Source organism: Dermacentor andersoni, chromosome 9 (assembly GCF_023375885.2).
Source record: "Dermacentor andersoni chromosome 9, qqDerAnde1_hic_scaffold, whole genome shotgun sequence".
Lineage (NCBI taxonomy): Eukaryota > Metazoa > Arthropoda > Arachnida > Ixodida > Ixodidae > Dermacentor > Dermacentor andersoni.
Genome location: NC_092822.1, coordinates 4,687,458 through 4,708,462, shown reverse-complemented (window position 1 = coordinate 4,708,462; position 21,005 = coordinate 4,687,458). Strand labels below are relative to the sequence as shown.

The window sequence follows — 21,005 nt, the reverse complement described above, 5'->3', positions numbered from 1 at the left end:
CTTGTGTTGAGGCACGGCTTCCTAAAAATCAAGTACCTGGAAAGCTTCTTCCGCCCATTCACGCGTCGGAAAGGAAGCTCAGCAGGGCGAAGTACGTGTACAATATAAAATGAAGTCTCAAGTGTTATTTCGGCATGCTACAACTCGCAAGTACAGCGAGCATCAGGTTTGTCTACAGGCATATCAGCATAAAAATCTAAGCATTTCAAATTGGTTCATATTGAATATGTCCTGAACATAATTATTAAGACTTAAGTATCTCCTATATTTTTATGTATTTTATCGTAATGATTTGTCTCGAAATTATTTACAGAGAGTAAATCCTTTCATAGCCTTTTCCAGGGCAGCAAACAGAAAACGTTTTCGAAGGCAGCAAACAGCGTGCGATTATAACGAAAGTAAGCTTCCTACAGTGCCTACGCGCTCCATCTTTCTTTCTCGCAGGAGCTACAGCATCGCTCAGTACCTTAATTTGAACTTTTCGCAGACGCTTCGAGCAACAAGCGCGCACAAATAAATGTAAATAAACGCGACATTTTTTTCTTTACACACGTGCGTTACTTCGCAATTACTCATCCAGTGCTTCTACAGCAACTTTATTGCTCACATTTGAAAAACGCAGTCGAGCAGGCTCAGCACATTGCAAAGCGTGCTTGTTGTATCGGCCCAGGATCGACATACAAAATATCGAAAGTGGAAATGAGCTCGCGATACAACGATGCTATAGAAAAGGATTTTGAATTCATAAAAGAACCAAAATGTTTGGTTAAGCTGACCTGCCAAATCTCTCCGTTCCACTTGTTGAGTCAAGCGGAGGCGGACGTCTGTTAAAAGCTGGAGATATCGATGGCACATAAAAGCAGCATGGTTCGCAACGTTGTTTTTTTCTGTTACCAACGAAGTGGCGGCTGCAGATTCTTGAGTTTTCGCTTGGTTACCACGGTCCTCTGTCAGAGCTACACAACAAAATTACAGAAGAACAAAATTGTCGCACTTTCTCATGCGAGCCGCTGTGTTGTGGGGAATGCAAGTAACCCGATTACCCAACAGGTTGAACGGCCCGTATCCAGCGCTCTCGCCTTTCCCCTTCATACGATCGCGATGGAAATCGGTAAAACTCAACGTTGTTATTCCGTCCTTCACGTTCATGGCAATTTACAACACAACAGTAGCGTCGATTGCGGCGTTTCTTCGTAGCGCGCGGAGCTATCGCGGTTGCCGTCGTTTCCGCCATCAGTCTGAAGAGTGCAAGCGCTTTATGGCAGTTCGGCGGCGCGTCCGACTAGCGTAGAAATTCATAGCTCTCTGTCTGGGTGCTAAATGCGCAAAACACTCGCAATATGGACCAAAATCTAGTTAAATCGTTCTTTCGCAGTCGCTATCTGCATAGGCAACTTAGCAAGGGAGTCGGGCTTCGCACTACTCAATTACTGCCTCTTCGCACCGGCAGGTGTCGCTACGCGTCTTGCAAAACTCCAGAGTCTGAGGTCCATAGACATATTAGTAGGAGGCGACTGGAGGATTGGTGGAAGAAAAGTAGGGAAACGACAAAAGACGGAGACGTACAAAAGCTCAGTTCGCAATAGGGGATCAGAGAATTTGGACGTGGCAGTTCATAGTGTTTTTTTTTCTTCTTTTTTCATTGGTTAGCCTAGGTAGGATATTAGGCAGCATAGTAGCAAGAGCTTGGTGGCGCAACCCACCGCCCCGTTCCAAAGGGGACGCTCATAACATCCATCCATGCACTTCGGATTGGCGTCGTTCTCGGGGAGACAGGTTTTCACATCCCGAAACTTGGCTACGCTTCGCCATCCCTTTAGCTGATCGTAGCTGATCTTTATTTGAATGAGTTTTGCAAAGAGGCGAACTCACGAGTACAAAGAGAAATGTTGACACCGGCGTTCGAGCTAAAACAAGATGACGACTTCTTAATAATTGAGATCAAGGCACCGTACTCTAAGGTAAACGACGTATAATTCCAGCCTTTCGTGGATCTGTGCTCGAACCGTGCAAAGCGTTCGCGTTGTTGCTGATGAAACTGCCCGTAAATGACATCCATGTCTGTTTTTCATTCCATTTCTCACCTCGTGCCGCTTCAAAAGATTTCGGAGGCGGAGATCTACTTCTACGAAGAGGAGTTCAAGTTTTACTCCAAGCCGTACTACTTAAGGTGACGTTCTCCAAGCCTGAGCGAAGGTGTCCGTGTCTGGCAGTGTGGATAGATGCAAGTTGATAATGGGCAGCGAACAAGAGACCAAACTATGGGCGCACAGTAGCGGCAGTACCCCCCGATCGGCTTCCAGCGTACAGTGCTGGATGCTCTAATGTTGCACGATGAACGAAAAGAAGGGCAACCGAGGGGTCCAATTTTTGCTAGTCACAACCATATAGAGCCAAGGAAAGCACAAGGGTAGTTATTTGTAGTTTTGATTGAAGTGCAAAAATAAGAGAATGGTAAAGTAATGTGGACCAAAAAACAATATGCCACGAGAATGCGTTTCAGGCACCAGACAAACATGCAAAATTTGTATTTAGTAATATTCTCATTTTTGTATCGAAAATACTTGGGCATATTCTTCTAAATCCCACAGAGGCTATGGGGTACAGACAGATACTAGGTACCTTTACCATTAGCTGGCATGTTTTGAGTGTAGTGTATTGTACAACATTGCTTCAATCCTTTTCCCAGCAACAGTGAAATCCTGAGGTCTCTGAAACAAAATGCCCTGCTTTGCCTGGTCTTAACAAGTTCCACTGGGTTACTCTGTGCAGACGTGTGGTCTGCCTTGCTTTGAGTATACCATCCTGCTCAACCTTGTACGAGGAACAACTATGGTGTACAGGCAATATTGCACACTTATGGGCCAGCTGCAACAGAATTTCGGACCGTGTAATAGGTCTAGTTTTTGATAGTGTAGACATAGAAGAGCCTTTGTGCATAATTTTACTTTTGATATATAAGTGGATGCACTGCAAAATGCTTGCAAAAATGAACGTTTATGCAGGAACTGAAAAAGACACTGTCGTTACCGCACTCTGAAAATTAGACAGGGCTCGGAACGTTCAGAAGCAGCACAAGCCCTCCGTGCCATGATCTTCAAGATCAGGCAGTGCTTGTGGTGCTGAAAATCTTAAAGGCAATGTACCCAAATTTGTCATATCCATTTACCACTAGGTGCATGTGTCATCTGCTATGATGCTAGTTTAAGGCTGTTAATAAGAAAATTGTGTGCTACCAGCCCTGCAGCGTTGCCAAGGTTGCATAAATTGTATGTACTACTCATTTATAACCAATTTAGCCAAAGTGAAATTTTGTTTTTTGGCCTTTTTAAGCACGTATAGCATAATGGCCTTGACAGCTTGGTGTGATGTTTATGTGACAATTTTTGCAGTGAAGTGTGATGCAATCATAAAATTCTATTTGCACTGTTCAAGATACAGACTGCTTCTCTAGTTTTTACATCATTGACCGTTGTCACTAGTTATTTCAAATACACTTTACGTCGATACACGCTACCACTTAGAGACTGAAAGAACACTATGTAAGTGGTCCTACATAGAATCAATATGAATATGTATAAGCAAAGGAGATTTGTTTTTGTTAATATTTTGGCTTGTTGGTAATGCAAAGTAGACTGGAAAACCACAAGTTCATATGGAGGGACACTCGTGGTGCTAACTTCCAACACTCTTATCTTGAAGAGAATACACTTATGTGCTAGAGGATTTAAACGAAAGCATTCAAGTAAGGTACTCAATGTTGATTCACAGATGCACCATCTAAGCCAGGGAAATATTTCTGTTTATTTGGGGGTGATGGCATGCCTATTCGTCGGTCAAGCTGGTGAAGGACAAAAAGCAGGTCCGCACCACGTAGCCCGGTCAGACTGGAGCATATGAGTGCCAGCACACTGTCCAGCACAGAGCAGACGCTGTGCACATGCACTACACTTGCAGTGTAGCTGCAGTCTGCTATGTAGGCTAGATACCAGGGCCACCGCGGGGTGCCGCGACGAGTCCACTGGCTAAGCGTACTGTGGCTCGCTGAGGACAAGCGCGTTTGGACTTGCGAATGGCGGCATGGGCTAACGTTTGGTGCGTCATAGGCGCCAAAATTGGAAGTAGTGGTGTCTGCATTGACATCCAAAATAATATTTGAACTGCGCGCCACGGTGACGTTCAGTAGGCGAAGCATTAAAAGTCCACCACAATCCGCCGTAGCCTTCGCAGTGCAAGGCGTTGAAGAAGGAGCGGAAGCACCGGGAAGGGTGTATTTGATTGCCAATAACTCCACTTCTGCTGAACGCATTGAAGTACCTATTGCGGCAAAGTATTTCTGAAAGAGCCTATTCTGACTTCAAATGCATTTCTCAACTTCGATAAAAAGTGGCTCAAAGCCCCTTTCACCCCACAAAGTCTAGCATATTATTTTTGTGATATGATTATGGATACCTGAAAAGTCTGATTTAAGTGCGGAAAACTTAATGCAAAGCCCATAGCAGCATTTTTTATGTGCTGTAGTGAACTTACAGCTGTAGATAGTTCATCAAACTAACTTTTAATTAATTCATTACTATAGGAATTATTTGTACTTAAGAGCTCTTTGTTTTTTTTTTAACATGGAAGTGTTTTTTGCTGGACTCCACTGAAAATTTGTCCCATGTATGTGCGTCACGTAATCATCATGCCAGTTTCTTGGCATATGCACGAGGATGGCACTACTGTGTGATTTTGTGCTAGTTTTGTGAGCTGAAAGTACGACGGTTTGAGAACACCACCAGATGGTGTTGCCATCCATGAATCATATCAACATAACACTTTGATGGCCTGTCTGGCTGGTGCGCCCTTTCTAGTGTGACCATAAAAAATTGTGGGTGGTTTAGCTCTGGTTAACCCTAGTTTAATTGCGAAAGCAAGAGCTGCATGGCTATGCTTATGGTCTCAAGTCTTGCACGTCTCTCCTCCATTTCCTCGGCACGTCGTCTACGCAGCGTCTCATTCCGAGACTCTCGCATCTTCATTACGACGCGTCTCGAGTCGTACGGCGCGTTCTTCTGGCATCTCTTGAGCGCGTTGTCTCTTCCTCGCTTCATTCTGTTATTCTTGCGTCTCTTTTGCGCTCTCCATAACGACTGAATACACTGAGGCGAAGTGCATATATATATATATATATATATACACACACTACCTCCGCGAGGCGACACCTCCTCTCCCTCTACCCTAACAGAGCACATCTGGTGGAGCGAGCGGTGTCGATGGCGGCACCATCTGTTGGAGCGCGGCTGCGTATATATATATCTATATATACACACCCTCCGCGAGGCGACACCTCCTCTCCCTTTACCCCAGCAGAGCATATCTGGTGGAGCGAGCGGTGTCATGGCGGCGCCATCTGTTGGAGCGCGGCTGCGGCGTTGCTAGGCAACGGGTCGTTCGTGGCCATGGCATACGGGATACGGCGTGACGAGTCGATGGCGCGCTGGCTGGTGTAGTAAAGCTTTCGCTTTAGAACAATCAAAAGTGCAGTCAGGCATGATGAAGATATACAACGAGTCTGCACCACATTCTCATTTCCTTAGTGCAAGTGCTTTCACGTCCACAGCAGTGCGAGTGTTTGATGTGTGTCGCGTTTTTGCTCGCTAAAAACACACCATGTGGCAATAACACAGTTTCACCACATGCGGACTCACCATCATGTCTGATATACTTGTGATGCCTGGTAGCCTCAGAAGTGCTGCTCACGCCCACTGCCCTCGTGTGCTGCCCTCGTGTGCTTGCTATAGTTGTTATTGCTTCAGCTTTTGAGTGACTGTACATTTATGAACGTCTATTTGTGAATGTGCAACGAAGTTGCCACTTCTTAGAATACATGTTTCACTTTCGTGTAATGACCAGTTCTTTGAAAGAGGGAGAAAATTTTTGTATGAGTCTACTCTCCATTGCCAGAAATAAGGGTGAACAAGCTATCGAGGGCCTGAGTATTACTTTCCCCCTTGGGTGTCCGACACGCACTGCCAAAGATGATCTATGCAATACTGCCACTAAGGTTTGCGGCGATGAGTTTGTGGGAGGTTTCGGATAGAAAGACGCAGATGAAGCTTGAAGACAATTTGTATTTAAAAGGGCATTTTACAAGGAATAACATATTATGCAAGGTGGAACTGGAACACCTATAAGGCAACCTTATCTCGACTGAACCAACGATGGGCAGCCCTTCAAGTTTGGTCCAGAACCATTGGTTAGGGTAGTGGGGCCATGTTTTCTATCCCGCGGTACCCTTCCTCAAACATTTACAGTCCAGTTTATCACTGAGTGATCTCGAGGATGGTCCGCTGACTATTGAATCATTGAGGCTCGTATATGCCCACTTTTCTTTTAAATTTAATGTGTGCTCCTCTCCCTGAATAAACATGTAAAAATGCAGCAGTGGAGAGGGCCACCAACGCTAAGCAATCATACATTCCACAAAAGGCCATACGAACACAGCCTAAAGCAACAGAGCCCAAACAGAGTGGGCGCAATAAAACGCTAACAAGCAGGAAGCACTTGTAATCTGAGGTGGCAGGATAAAGGACTTGAACTTGTACCCAGGGGAGACCTTCAGAACATCAGGCAGTGTGGCAAGAGCTGGTCCTGCGTCACCAAAATCCCGTCTGTGAATATCAAGTAAGCACTGCCACATCTGCTCAGTGCCGAACCCATCCGCTCCCTCTCTTAGTCTCCAAAGAGGTTCCCGTGTTGGTCTTGCGCGCATAGTGAACATTGACTACGACGTAAATGTGTTCAGTGCTGATGAGATGCATTGCCCATGTGCTTCTGGAGCAGAAGGTAGACAAACTTCTTAGCCTTCACCATTAAAACTGCTGAACCAAAAAAGCACATGACGTGGCGCCGATTGTCACCCCTCTTGGGGAGAGCTTTGTTCCCTAATGGAAACAGCCCCACATTTTAAGGCAGTTCGTGCTGCCATGCGCTCCCCGTGCATGCCGTGCAGCCAGTTTGACGGTGTGTCTGCTTATCAGTAATAGCATTCTCCCTGCTTGACCCTTCATGAAAGGACGCTGCCAAAAAAAGCTTCAAAATGTGTTGCTAACGGCTGAGGTTGTAGACGGGGCACAGTTGGCCCTGATCGCAGCTCTTTGTGGTGCATAGAATCGGCCAGTGTCATGAGCCACGCGCCTGTCTCATCTTGGCGTTGTACACTGCGATAGGCACCTGCCACCGAAAGCCCATTATCCTGATGTGTTTATTCTGTGCTCACTCATCAATGACCAGAAGAATTTCAGTTTGGCCTAGTTGGTGTTTACTGCATATCATACTGACTGCAAATAAAGACAGGGACAGAGGAACAGAACACAAGAACGACACGGGTGGTAACATTAAACTAGTTTATTCACGGCAACTCGTGGCAATATATAGACAAATAGAACATGTGCAGAACGTAGCAAACAAGAACACTCATCAGCCTAGCGGGGCAACCAATTATAAAAAAAATCTATCTCCGATTGAAACAACCTAATGGAAGTGTCACTAATGGTCTTAGCCTTTCTTTTTTGTGTGATATGCCTCCATCAGTTTGCATGCAGTCTGGTCCTGGCTTCTCCCCAAAATCTTTACCTCCTTGAAAAGTGGTGCACCATTTCATTAACTTTCGTTAACTTTTGTTCATGTTCCCTGGCCTGATCATTCAGGCACCGTCTCGTCTGCCCTATGTAGGACTTGCCACATGCCAGGGGGATCAAGGTCCCTCAATCACATACTGCCAGCCATCTTCAAAGGCCCTTTCGTTACAGCCATTTCATTCGGCCAGACTAAAAGGAAGGAAAATAGAAGATCTCAAGCTCCTCAAGCTAAAATTAAAGAAATAAATAAAGCTTTTCTAGCAGTAGGCCTACAGTGCTCAGTGCTACAGTGGTGTTTGGGTTTTGTGGCGTTAGACAATCAGAGATGTAACGTTTTGTGAACAACGTCCCTATGTCGTGTGCTAAGCTTCACATTATCCAAATGGCACTGTATTAATTAATTGCTTGTCGCAGTACCTTGGTGCGTATTTTCTTCCACTAATGGTGTGTTCCGCTAACCTGTGTATCTATTTCCCATGATAGTGTGGCTGGAAATTTCTTGCAGTTTAAAAGCATACAATAAACATAAAGCCTGAGCTGTCACCATCATTGCATAGAACAGGGTGGTGTATGTCAAGGTTCGATTAATGAAAGCGACCTCAAACAATTTCCATATTCGAGTTTTCTACTCAAATGAAGGATGAAAGCGTGTGAGTTCATTAGTGCAGGAAGAATGTATATTTGCATACAGAAAGTGGAAAGAAAACTTCCACATAAACAAAGGGAAAAGAACACACTGCACTCCTTATAATAAATACAGTTTCGTTAACTAAAGCAAGACATCGAATAATCAAGTCAAATGGTGACTGCAATTCAAACTCTATAGTTGCTAGGAATGTCTGACTACATAAGGACAGTGGAATGAGCGGGGTGCGGCTCACCAGCAGTTCAAGCACATGGTCACGCAGGTGAAGAATGTCGAGCTGTTGTTGACGGAAGGTACTGGTTGCACCTTGAGTGAATTCCAGGTAGTTACAAGGTGGGACGTTGTATTGGGCTCAGGTGGTTGAGCAGTCCAGTTTCTGCCGGTAGGAGTCTGGAAGCTCAGACCCACGGCCCGACGACTCATTCCCGCTCCCAGTGGACGCTGACTTCTCTGGTTCGCTCTTGCATCTGGGCACCACCACGTCGTTCCAGGGTCTCTCTCTCACTTCTTTTTCCTTTCTTTTCTCCTACGTCAACCATCGTGTATGGACCTTAATGGTCGCTTCCTTTGTATTTTGTTCCGACGGTGTGCAAGATTTCACGCGCGTCATTTCTTCATCATTGTCTTCTTGCACTCGTCCATTCGTTCTTGATGTTAAGTTGTCCTTGTCGCACCGCTCCTTTTATGTACACCACTGACTTTGTGCACTGTCACTCCCCGAGAACTTAACACACAACAAAGAGTCCCCTTTCAAAAAAGTTTGTTTTTCGGAGGAAAATGAACTGCTGTTCAGTGCGCGGCAAGACACTTAAGCCAGTGTTGGCCATGAACATTGTTACTGACACACACACACATGCACGCACACACACACACGCAAAAAGAAAGCTCCACAGTCAAGTTGTTACAAGGCAACTACTATAGATTGCATGTTTAAAACTGACTCATATAATCTGCACCAACATTTTCTGAGCCTTTAATGTGCTCTACCCTAACGAATATTCTTGTAATGCAGGGCTCCACCGCAGCATTCTGCTGTTCAAGTGTTTTGCTTTTAAGAGATACTGTGATGGCTGGTGATTCGTTTGTACCACGAATGAGGTGACATAAGGGAAGACGTGAAATTTCTCAATCGCCCAAACTAATGTCAGACATTCTCACTCGATTGCGGAGTCTCTTTTCACGGGGATGCATGTCACGGGGATGTGTCATATGCCAGCTGGCAGCTGGCATATGACACAGGGTGGTGGACACCATCATGGTCTTGCATGAGAATAGCTCCTACACAGGAGTCTGAGGCGTTGGACTGGAGCACAAATTATTTTTTGAAGTCAGGTGCTTTTAGAATTGGTCCAGAGAATAATGCCTTCTTGAGCGAATCAAATGCTTCTTTTTTCCCGCTACATGTCATTTTATTCTTCTCCGTCTTCTTCGTCATCTCAGTAAAGGGCTGGGCTTTTTTGGCGTAGTGGAGTATTAGGTCACGGTGCTAACCACCCAACCCAAGGAATGAGCGAAGTTGTTTCTTTGTCTTGGGCTTAAAGGCGCCAGAATTTTCTTTATTTTGTTTTCGACTGGCCAGACGTTGCCATCTCTCAAAAACATGATTTTGGTCATGGCCACTTCTCATTTCTGTGGTTTGATCTTGAGTCCTGCTTGTCACACTCTGGAAAACAATTGTTTCAGTGTTGCTAGATGCTCGTTCTATGTTGTGGTAGCGACTAGCACGTCGTCTATGTAGTGAACCACGTTTGGGATTCTGAGGAGCAGCCTTCTCGTCAGATGAGTAAATACAGTGAATGCGGTCTTGATGCCGAAAGGCATATAGAGGAAAGGATAATGCGCAGACTGGGTTGAAAAAGGAGTCTTTTGCTGCAGCTCTTCTTCAAGTGGTACCTACCAATATCTTTTGGTTAAATCAAACTTGGAGAACCGTCTCTCTGTTCCCACTTCAGCGAACAAGTGATTGGTTCTGGGCATAGGTTCTGTGCCAGAGACCAGAACATCATTTATGCACCGAAAATTGATGCATGCTCTATAGCTATTCTCAGGCTTTTTAACTAGAACATGAGGGGAATTATATGACAACTCGCAATGCTCTATAACCCCAAGCTTCAACATGTCCTTGACCTTCTTTTCAATGACTCCTTTCATGGCAAATGGTAGTGAGTATTGTGAAGTGTGAATTAGTTCTGGGGCGGTCATTTGTAACTGGCATTCCACCAGGTTTGTTTTACCCAGAATCGCCGAGAATATGTCTTTATATGTATTTAATACATCAGGTATTTTGGTGCGCTGAATCTCCTCAATACCATCTCCAGTTGTTGCGGAGTGAATGCCACAGCTATCATGGACCTTGAAGGTAGGTAATGGCTTCTCAGACTCCTCTTCTTCGATCACTACAAAAGATGATGTCTGAGGAAGCTCTTCCTACTGATCTTCATACTTCTCCAGCATGTTGATATTGTTATGGTGCAATCAAGAGTGGCGCCAGTCAGAAGACAATTTGATATTTGGAGGTGGAATCGCTCTCGACTGCCATCTTGTTTATGCATTGTCTCTCGTGTAAATATTGTAAATACATGTTAATATGTGACTTCTGCAACGTAACAAATTGGTGAGAGGTGCAGGTTACCCAGGAGAAACAACAATGGAGCTCCACAGTGGTCGTCACCTTGGACAGGACCACATGACAGACGAAACAGCACCCGACATGGCGCGGCCTACATCAATGCCTACAACCCTGTCGGTTGTGCTGGCTCAGCTGTGGGATCTAGAAACTTTCTGCGGCACTGACCACCTCGACGTGGAAGACTGGATCGCCACGTATGAGCGTATAAGTGCCCACAAAAAATGAGATCCGACGATTATGTTGGCTTACTTGGTCTTCTATGTACAAGGCATGGCAAAGGTCTGGTATGACAACCACGAGGAAAAGCTTAACGACTGGGACGCATGCAAACAGAAGCTGAGGGACTTGTTCGGCCGTCCTGCCAGGTGGAAGAGCACCGCTAAGAAAGAACTAGCGACCCACTCCTGGAGGTCCACAGAATCACACGTCTCTTGCCTCCAGGACTTGCTGTTCCGTAAGGCCGACAGCGATATGGCTGAGTCGGACAAGTTTGGGCATACACTAAAGGGGGATCGCTGACGATGCTTTCAACCTGCTCATGTGCAAAAATTGTGAAACAGTACAGGACATCATAAAAGAGTGTCAGTGCTTTGAGAAGGCCAAGAGCCGCCGCATTGCAACGCTGTTCGCATGTCTGCCGAACACAGCTGCGACATCCTCTTGTGATGACAGGCTAGGAGGGCAGCGACCATCACCATCAAATGACCTGACGCGGATAGTGCGTCGAGAGCTTAAAGGCGTGGCACTTGCGGCCTTTTTTTCCCATCCCAGTGAGCCAAACAACTTGCCTACAGCACCATTTGTGCAGGCAATAGTCTGCGAAGAACTGGCTAATCTTGGAGTTCATTCTGTATGTGCCGTTGTCACTTCACAGCTGTCTCATGCTTCAGGTCTATCGACTGGTCCGCAGTATCCTGCACGCTACTGAAATCCAGCCGAGTGGTGAACCGCAGACGATCGGCCAATCTGTTTTGCCTGCTGGCACATCGGGCACATCGGTCACATTGCTCACCATTGCAACAACCGTACTGTCTCCTCCCCTCTGCGACCGCCATTCACCAGTTATTATCGCCCCGAACAGGGTCGATGCCAGCCTCCATTGGCACCGCAACAGCCAAACAATGACGCTTGTGCTCCTTGGAACAGTCCCTCGTCATCATTCCAACTTCACTAGTTCCGTTTGCCACCAGCTCGTCGACCATCGTCCCTATCACTGCAGGCTCGTCGCCCATCATTCCTGATGCTGCCCCGGCGCTTGTCTCCTGAAAACTAAGTGATGCAGCTGCCAGAGGGGATGCATTGACGACTAGATCGCAAAACCCTCTGGGCACTTTGCCGACCAAACAGAACTTGATGGATGTTTTAGTCGATGGCGTCAGTGTCCCAGCACTCATTGACACTGGCGCGCACATGTCTCTGACGAGTGCCCAATTGTGCTATTGCCTGAACAAAGTTCTCACACCCGCTGCATCATGCACCCTCCACGTCGCCAACGGAGGAACGCCTACCATGCTTGGTATGCGCACCGCTTGCATTGGCATCATGGGGTGCCTAACGACTGTTTTGTTTGCCGTTTTGGAACAATGCCCTTGTGACGTTATACTTGGCTTACACTTTTATCGTCCCATTCAGTCCTCTTTGATTGTGTGTCTAGTGCAATTCAGCTTGAACTACACTACGGCTGCTATAGTCCACCAGTCATACAACCATGGTTATGCTGTCCCGAAGACATCTGCCTGTCGCCTCACGCCACTATGTATGTGACTGTACTGTACACTCCCATCTGTTCCTGATGGCGTCTTATGTACTACATCCCACCGCTGACATACTGCTTGAAAGAAATTTGGCTGTTCTTCATACTGTGCTTGCTGTTACAGGCAATCAGACTTTGCTCCCTCTCCTTAATTTTAACTGCTTGACTCAAATTTTTCCCTGAGGCATGCCTTTTGGCGACATCTTGCCTGTGAATGATTGCGAGATATCGGATCTTGACGCCGAAATTCCATCGCCCTCTACAGGAACCTCCAATTAACCAACTCTCACAGACGAAGTTAGCAAGATTGCACCCGATCTTCCTACACAAGTTGCTGACCTCCGCCATTTCTTGGAAACTTACCGTGACTGACATTTTTTACCTTGAAAGCCGCCCTTTAGCCCAGACATCGGTGGTCACCCATCATATTTACACCGGAGATGCCAATCCGGTCCGCCACCGACCGTACTGTGTTTCACCCGCTGAACGACAAGTGATACAATGAGAAGTCGATAAGGTGTTGACTAAAGGTGGTATCGAGCCATCTTGCAGTCCATGGGCATCCCCTGTTGTCCTTGTCAATAAGGATGGCAGTTGGCACTCTTGTGTGGATTACAGACTCCTCAGCAAAATCACATTGCAAGGATGTCTGCCCCTTGCCGCATATTCATGACGCCTTAAACTGCTTGTACGGAGCCAAGCACTTTTCATCGATAGACCTCTGATCAGGCTATCGGCAAATCTTGCTACATGACATGAACCGTGAGAAAACAGCCTTCATAACACTTGACGACCTCTACCAATTCAAGATTATGCCGTTCGGCCTTTGTAACGCCCCGGCAACCTTCGAAAGGATGATAGACTCGTTACTTTGTGGCTATAACTGGTCCATATGTCTGTGTTATCTAGACGATGTCATAGTCTTTGCACCAACTTTCATGAGTCATTTAACGTGTCTATTGGCTATTCTTGCTGTTTTCCGACGTGCCAGCCTGCAATTGAACTCCTCCAAGTGCCACTTTGGGTGTTGTCAAATTACTGTTCTTGGCTATCTCGTCAATGCCGCTGGCATTCAACCTAACCCTGACAAGATTCACGCTGTCCAAAACTTTCCTGTTCAGTCTTCCACCGCAGCAGTAAGAAGCTTTGTTGGGCTATGCTCGTATTTCTCAAACCAAAGCCTTTTCTGCCCTCGTACACTTGCTCACAGCTCTGCCATTGCTGGCTCATTATGCTCCATCTACCGTCACTGAACTTCATATGGATGCCAGTGGCCATGGAATTGGGGCCGTACTTGTTCAATGGCACGTAACCCAGAGCGCGTAATTGCGCATATCAGCAGCCTTCCTTCACCCACTGAGAGGAATTTTTCAATTACCAAACGGGAGTGCCTGGTGTTAGTTTGGGCAGTTGGCAAATTCCGCACCTACTTGTATGGCTGCACATTTTTCGTGGTTGCCGATCACCACGTCTTGTGCTGGCTCTCCTCAATTAAAGACCCCACTGGACGATTGGGTAGGTGGTGTTACGAACGGCCTGCAGAGGTACCGACCTACAAAATTCTCCCAGCCCACCGCAGCTGTGGGGCTGGCGATCTACAGAGAAGCAACCACTGAGTCAACAGTCGTTGGCGCCGGCACGTCTGCTGTGGTGACTCGCTTTGTAAGGACGACAATACGCCGCTATGTCTAGACGCGGTCGGTGGACCAAATATTGTTAATGGATTCGCCGTCACCGTCACATCTTGTTTGAAGTGGTGGAATTCCTGGAAGAAGTTTTGTGGCGCCGTCTCATGGGTCTTAGAAGTCATCAGTCAATGGACAGACGCGGCGGCCACTGTCTGTCTGCGGAGTCAACACTGGGATCAAGAAGCGCCTACTTGGGGCAGGACCCTTGTCTGCAAGAACCCTCTCACCTCGGCGTGATCAGGGAAACCTGTGCAGGAATGAGTGTGTAAACCCTTCCCCCTCAAAGGCGGGTCGGCGACGATGACTTTGGACGCACCCATCAGTCGAGGGTTGAACGGCCGTTTTTCCTCACCTAGGGATCTAGGGAGGACAGTGTATTTAAGCAGCCGTCGTCGGATGTTCAGTGTGCATTCCTCTTTCAGTCATGTTAGACTGATAAAGTGTAACGTTCTCATGTAGATACTGTAAATAAATCCCATATTCCTCGTTCTCACTGAGAACAAGTCTCTCCCTTCAGCAACGTCCTCAGCGTGGATGAGTTGAACGACAGCATGGGCCAGCTACCATCTATTTCATGCCCGACCCCAACCATTACAGTGGGCACTACGGCTTCAAGAATATTCGTTTACTGTTTTATACAAGTCACGCTGTTCGCACAAGGATGCTGACTGCCTCTCCCGTAATCCTGTTAACCGCCCTGAGTATGATGTGCATGACACTGAGTCTTGCGTCCTGGCCATTTCTGGTTTACACGACATCCGCACTGACAATGGTGTGATGACTGCTTACATGTTCTCATCAGTCGCCTCAATTCTGGACATTCGGAGCCCATGCTGCGCATGTTCATGCTCCGCGACGACATTCTCTACCGTCGCAGCTTACGCTCTGAAGAACCAGAATTTTTGCTCATGGTACCACGCCATTTTCGTACATCAGTTCTTGAGCAGTTGCCTGACGCCCCTACTGCAGGCCATCTTGGCGTTTCATGTGCTTACAACCGCGTATGGTGCCACTTCTACAGGCCACGCCTGTACCGCTTTGTGCACATCTACATTGCAGCCTTTGCGCTCTGTCAGGGCTGCAAAAGACCTGCTGTGCTGCCCGCTGGACGGCTGCGCACCATTGATGTGCCCTCAGAACCATTCTTTCGCGTTGATCTCGATCTTCTCTTTTCCGACGTCGAGACCTGGCAATAAGTGGGTCGTTATCGCTGCTGATTATGCGACCCGTTATGCGATCAGGCGAGCTTTGTGCGCAAGCTGTGCAACTGAGGTGGCAGATTTCCTTTTACATGACGTCATCCTACATCACGGCGCACCCCGGCAGCTCCTCACTGATTGCGGCCGCACCTTCTTGTGCTGAGTAGTTGAAGACCTGCTTCGCTCCTGTTCTGTCGAGCACAAGCTTTCCACCGCCTACCACCCGCAGACAGACGGACTGACAGAGCGGCTCAATTGCACGTTAACAGAAATGCTGTCTATGTATGTTTCTGATGACCACAGTGATTGGAACAGCATGTTACCCTTCGTGACCTTTGCCTATAATTCATCCCATCATGAGACCGCTGGCTTTTCTTTCTTTCTTTCTTTATTGATTTATTTAAGACAATACACAGATTGTCTTAGGGGACACGGCTAAAGGCAAACATTTGCCTGACTAGGCCGTGCCACCCGTGCATTGGCAGCAAAATGGCAGTGGCAGGCTTTAAGGAGTTCACACATGAAATTAAAGTAGCACACATTTTGCAACACTTGAGTACACAATTGCTGTAAAAAGAGAGAAAAAAGGATAAGGTTTACACAGTTTTCTAAGCACTGGAAGCACAACAACAAAAAAGCTTGTACGAAAAATGTTTTATGCCTGTAGTTGAACATTTCTATTATAATCGGATAGTAACAATTCTTTTACCTTTTTCTTAAAGCTTTGCTTTGAAATTCCAGAATTTAGCTGGTCCAATACCAAGGGGCAGTTGTTTAGAATGTTAGGAAGTTGAACTGCTAGTTTTTGATCTCTGTATTTTGTTTTGCAACATGGTTTTTCTATCAAGAGTTTTTCTGAGGTTATAGCTTGTCATTCTGCCATGGTATTTGCTTTGGAAGGAACATTTGTCTTCCCAGAATTGCCATGAAATTTCGAGGAATAATTTTCGAGGAATAACCCTTTTATCGTCTGTTCGGCCGCCATCCGTCTTTGCCCTTTGACACACTGCTTCCTTCCTCGACGAGCACTCCCACTGAATATGCTCACTTCGCCAGGGCTCGCATGGCATGCCAGATTGCCGGCTGCCAGCTCACTGAGTCTCAGCCCGCGTAGAAGACCCGGTGCGACAGTTGACATCAGAACGTCTGATTTCCTCCTGGCTCCGTTGTCCTCCTGTAGACACCATGCTGCTGCATCGGCTTGTCTGAAAAGCTGCTGCCGCGCTACACAGGGCCCTACACGATATTGCATCAGCTTGGTGATGTGAACTATGAGATTGATTTGCTGGACGCGTGTCCCCACGGATGTTGTGCATGTGATCTAGCTGAAGCCTTACTTTGCTGCGAGTTCACCTCCCTTATAGTTAGCGCCGAGACGATGCCTCTGCAGGCGGGGTTTATGTTATGGCGCAACCAAGAGTAGCGCCAGTCAGAAGAAGACAATTTGACATGTAGAGATGGAATCGCTCTCGACAGCCATCTTGTTTGTGCATCGTTGTCTCTCATGTAAATATTGTAAATACATCTTTATATGTGACTTCTGCAATGTAACAATATGAAAAAGCTTTTTGCTGGGTCCCAGGTATAGCCAATTCTTTTTTCCTGAGATAAGAAACGGCCCTTTCCAGTGCATCAGTAATTTGTTGTTACCTGTGGGAAGCAAAATCGGGGCACGATTGCCAACTTGAGTTCTTGTTGTTTGCTGCGGTGATCGTAATACTTCTTTTGCAACTTCTTTGCTTGGCTCAAGTTTTGTTGTGCCAGCTCCAATGTGTTCTTGAGGTGTTCTCTTAAATCCAAGATATATCTGCACACCGTCTTAATTTCCTCATTTTCTTGATCCTCAGTCGAGAGCTCCTTCAGTATGCTCAGAGGTCCTCGGATATGTCGGCCATAAATCAGTTCAAAAGACGAAAACCCCAAGTTTGCTTGCAGGGCTTCACAATATGCAAACAAAGTAGGTGCTAGCAAGTGATCCCAAGGTTTTGGCTGTTCTTGAACAAGCTTCCGCAACATCAGTTTCAAGGTTCCATTAAACCTCTCGACCATCCCGTTACCCATAGGATGATACGGAGTGCAACTAAGATGCTTGATTTTCAATAATTAATTGACTTCCTTCATGCGGTCCAATGTAAAACGTGAAGCTTGATCGCACAGAACTTCGGGTGGGAAGCCAATGCAAGAAAATATCTTGAGAAGTCTTTCTGCAACTGTAGCGGAGTTGATTGCTGTTAAAGGTACAGCATCTGGGTAGCAAGTCGCAAGATCCACAAAAGTGGGGATATATTGATGACCTCTTTCGAAAGTGGGAGTTGGAGGTACAATGATGACAATGGCCACACGTTCAAAAGGGGTTTCAATAAACGGAATCCGTCCTAAAGGCACCTTGCCCACTTTGCCTTTAGGTAAAGTCCTTCGATAGGTGTCACAGGATCTGACATATCTGCATTCTTCTTGAAGATCAGGCTAGTAATATGCCTCAAGAGTGCGATCCATCATCCTTTTGATACTCTCATGTCCAGACATTACATTCTCATGAGCCAAATGTAACACTTGGCCTGGTGCAGAACTTGTAAGGATGCCTAACTTGAAGTGAAACAGTTGTGTTGAACTATCCAAAACCTTCATGAAAGTATGAAGCATATGAGACCAGCATTGCCGGACATGAGTTTAGTGAATTTTGTTCAACAAAATGTGACTAACAGTGTTGCGCATATACTTTTAGCTTTAAAAAAAGAGCTCTAGATATCTCCACATTTAAGTAGCCGTGAGATGCTCTTGTTAGACAACTGCCGCGCCTATTACATTAAAATTTATTGCTTTTAAGAGAGAAACCTAAATTATAATGTTGGAAACAAAGTTTAGCTTATGACCTGAAATTTTTTAGCAGAATTTGTTAAGAATGTGTAAATTTCAACAAAATTAAGGTATCAAGTTAACAATGCCACAATTTCCCACCAAGAACAGACATCACAGTTTTGTGAACTGCATCTGTTATGTCATCTAAAAGAGACAAACATGATAGTTCACAGCCGATATAAAATTGTTAAACTTGTAAACCCGAGTTCTACAAAGGCCTGCTCACGATGAATGATGTGCTACCCACCACTGCGCTACCCGCCACTGCGCTACCCACCATGGTGTAGCGCAGTGGCTGTGGCACTGCACTTAAGCGTGATGTCGCAGGTTTGATCCTGGCTGCATTCTGATGGGGGCGAAATGTGTAACACTTGTGTGTCGGGTGCGCAATAAAGAACCTTATGGGGTCAAAATTAATCCCAGAGTCCCTCACCACAGCGTGCCTCATAATCAGATTGTGGTTTCGGCATGTCAGACCCTGGAATGCAATTTCATTTTAATTTTATTTCAGAGCTTTGTGTGTAATACTGTCGACTCTTGTTACAATGGACCCTGATAATCCGACAAAAGATGTACATTTTATCCGAAATCCATAATATCCGAAACGCCTCACTTCCGAAACTTTCGTCCCGATGTCTAACATCTTCATTGCAAAGAGTGAGTGACAAACTTACAAAGTAGAAAAAAAAAAGTTGCAGTTTTGCCCGAAAGGCGAAGCATCGATTGCAATAGCAAATTAAGCAAGATAAATGCGGCAGCAGTAGCGAGCGAATTGACCTTCATGCTGTTTCTCTTTTCATCACGAACTAAATGTCGGAAGCACAGCACATACGAAGCTACCGGCACTGGGTGCATTTTGTCCACCTCGCAGATCGCTTTCAAGATATGGTGCCCACACGGGCGAGCACTTTGTCCATGTTGCAGATCGCTTGCAAAATATAGCGGCCGAGTTTCCGCCCCACCTTCCTCCCTCGCACTTGCGATATTGAGCCGCAATCGTCGGCTGACCCTTGCAAGTCAGTTGTCAGCTTGTGTCGATATGGCAGAAGTACAAATTATACACCCGATTTTGAAAAATGTTGCTGCTAATTTTGTCGACTGTAGCCGATAGTCCGTTGTAGCACAGTGCATTAAAAGCAAACTTTGTTGCATTAATAAAATAGGTAGCACAAACTAAGGCTGAAATATTGTCCGTTATATCTGAAAGTCTGTTGTACGTGGGTCCATTGTAACAAGCTTAGACTGTATATCCATTTTGTTTGACTTAGATGTCCCAGTAGATGGAAAAAGGATTTGAAATTTTGTTGCCAGGTTACATGTGCTAAGCTTCACTTATTTACAATATTTAAATTTTTGGAAATCTCTGTAAAGAAAAAAAATTGATGGCTAATAAAAGATCTTCCAGCTGTCGGCAGAGTAATTTCTTCTCTTAAGTGCAACCAGCCTAGCCAAAATTGGTTTAGTGCCTATTAAAAAGAACAATTTCTCTGTTTTAATCTTATTAGGATAGGAAGCCAGCTTTTTTATTTATTTAAAGTAAGCTTTTGAAACTTGTTGGTATGATAATGACCAATTGAAAGATACTGACTTTGCCTAGCCTCCAACGCCAGCATAAAATTGAGCATCAGGTGGCATTGGCCTTCTGAGGCAACTTATTTCTTGCTATGCTGAGACCAAGAATTTACTGAATTCACTTGAAGTCTGCAATAATTCATGCTGTGCAAGCCCATGCCAACAATAGCTGCATTCTACCTGTTCTATAATATATTTTGTTTCCTCCCAATTTATGAGTGCTGTCCGGTTTAATAAAATAATTCTCAGCATCCATGAGCACTAAACTGGAGGTTACCTGCATTCATCTGAAAGTACGGGTAGATTACATTGGCACCTCTTGCTTTCATTAATGAACGGATAAATATTTATGCGATCACTTGCTGCAGCACATTGCAATTATGTAAGCATGGTCACAGAACCTCTGTTGATGGCAGACAGAAGCAGCAGTGAATCCAGTGCAACATGTTATAAAGTTTACATCTGTATTTTGGCAAACATTGTAATTAAGCAACTTGGAAAATATCGAATCAGTTTCACATTTTAAATTGGGAAGTGTGAGAGTTATACTATACTCTGCAGTGCTCATTGCAACATGACACCTTGCATAGAAAAATGTGATGGTTTTGTTATGTTATACGTAGTATTCATATTTCAGTGCTCCCACAGGTGCTGGGGCTGTGATACGTCCTGTAAGTCAAGCAGTAAGCACACGCCTAATAAGCTATGCTAGGCTCGTTTAAGATCCAAGTATCCTAAATATAGGTAGTACTACTCTTATACACCACCTGTATGTCACGCATGCAAATACTGGATACACAAAAGGTTTCTTAAAAAAGTACCCAGTTCAAATTCTTGGTTCCTGTGTGCATACTTGTTGTGGGCCTATTGGTGACCTTAATGTGTTTTTGCACTGTCACATAGTGTGCTATTGATGGACAAAACATTTGTTTTCTCTCCCTGGCAGACTGCACTTGCCTGGAAAAGTGGTTGAAAATGGTCGCGAGATGGCAAAATATATCTCTGACAATGGTGAGAATTAGGTTACCCTGGGTGGT

General features: G+C 45.6%; 1 protein-coding gene across 2 annotated transcripts in view; it reads left to right on the top strand.

Moving 5' to 3' along the window:
- The first annotated feature begins 1,342 nt into the window (after positions 1–1,342).
- The window catches only part of LOC126527445 (protein SHQ1 homolog), a 142,014-nt gene continuing 122,351 nt past the window's right edge, over positions 1,343–21,005 (top strand). Inside the window, exons 1-4 of one of the 2 annotated variants that reach the window (XM_055068425.2) lie at positions 1,343–1,961; positions 2,103–2,170; positions 6,592–6,666; positions 20,915–20,979. In XM_055068425.2, the coding sequence (XP_054924400.1) occupies positions 1,887–1,961; positions 2,103–2,170; positions 6,592–6,666; positions 20,915–20,979 (283 nt within the window). In that variant the 5' untranslated portion in view covers positions 1,343–1,886. The remainder of the gene's footprint in view (positions 1,962–2,102; positions 2,171–6,591; positions 6,667–20,914; positions 20,980–21,005) is intronic. The other variant, XM_055068426.2, reaches the window with a different exon arrangement.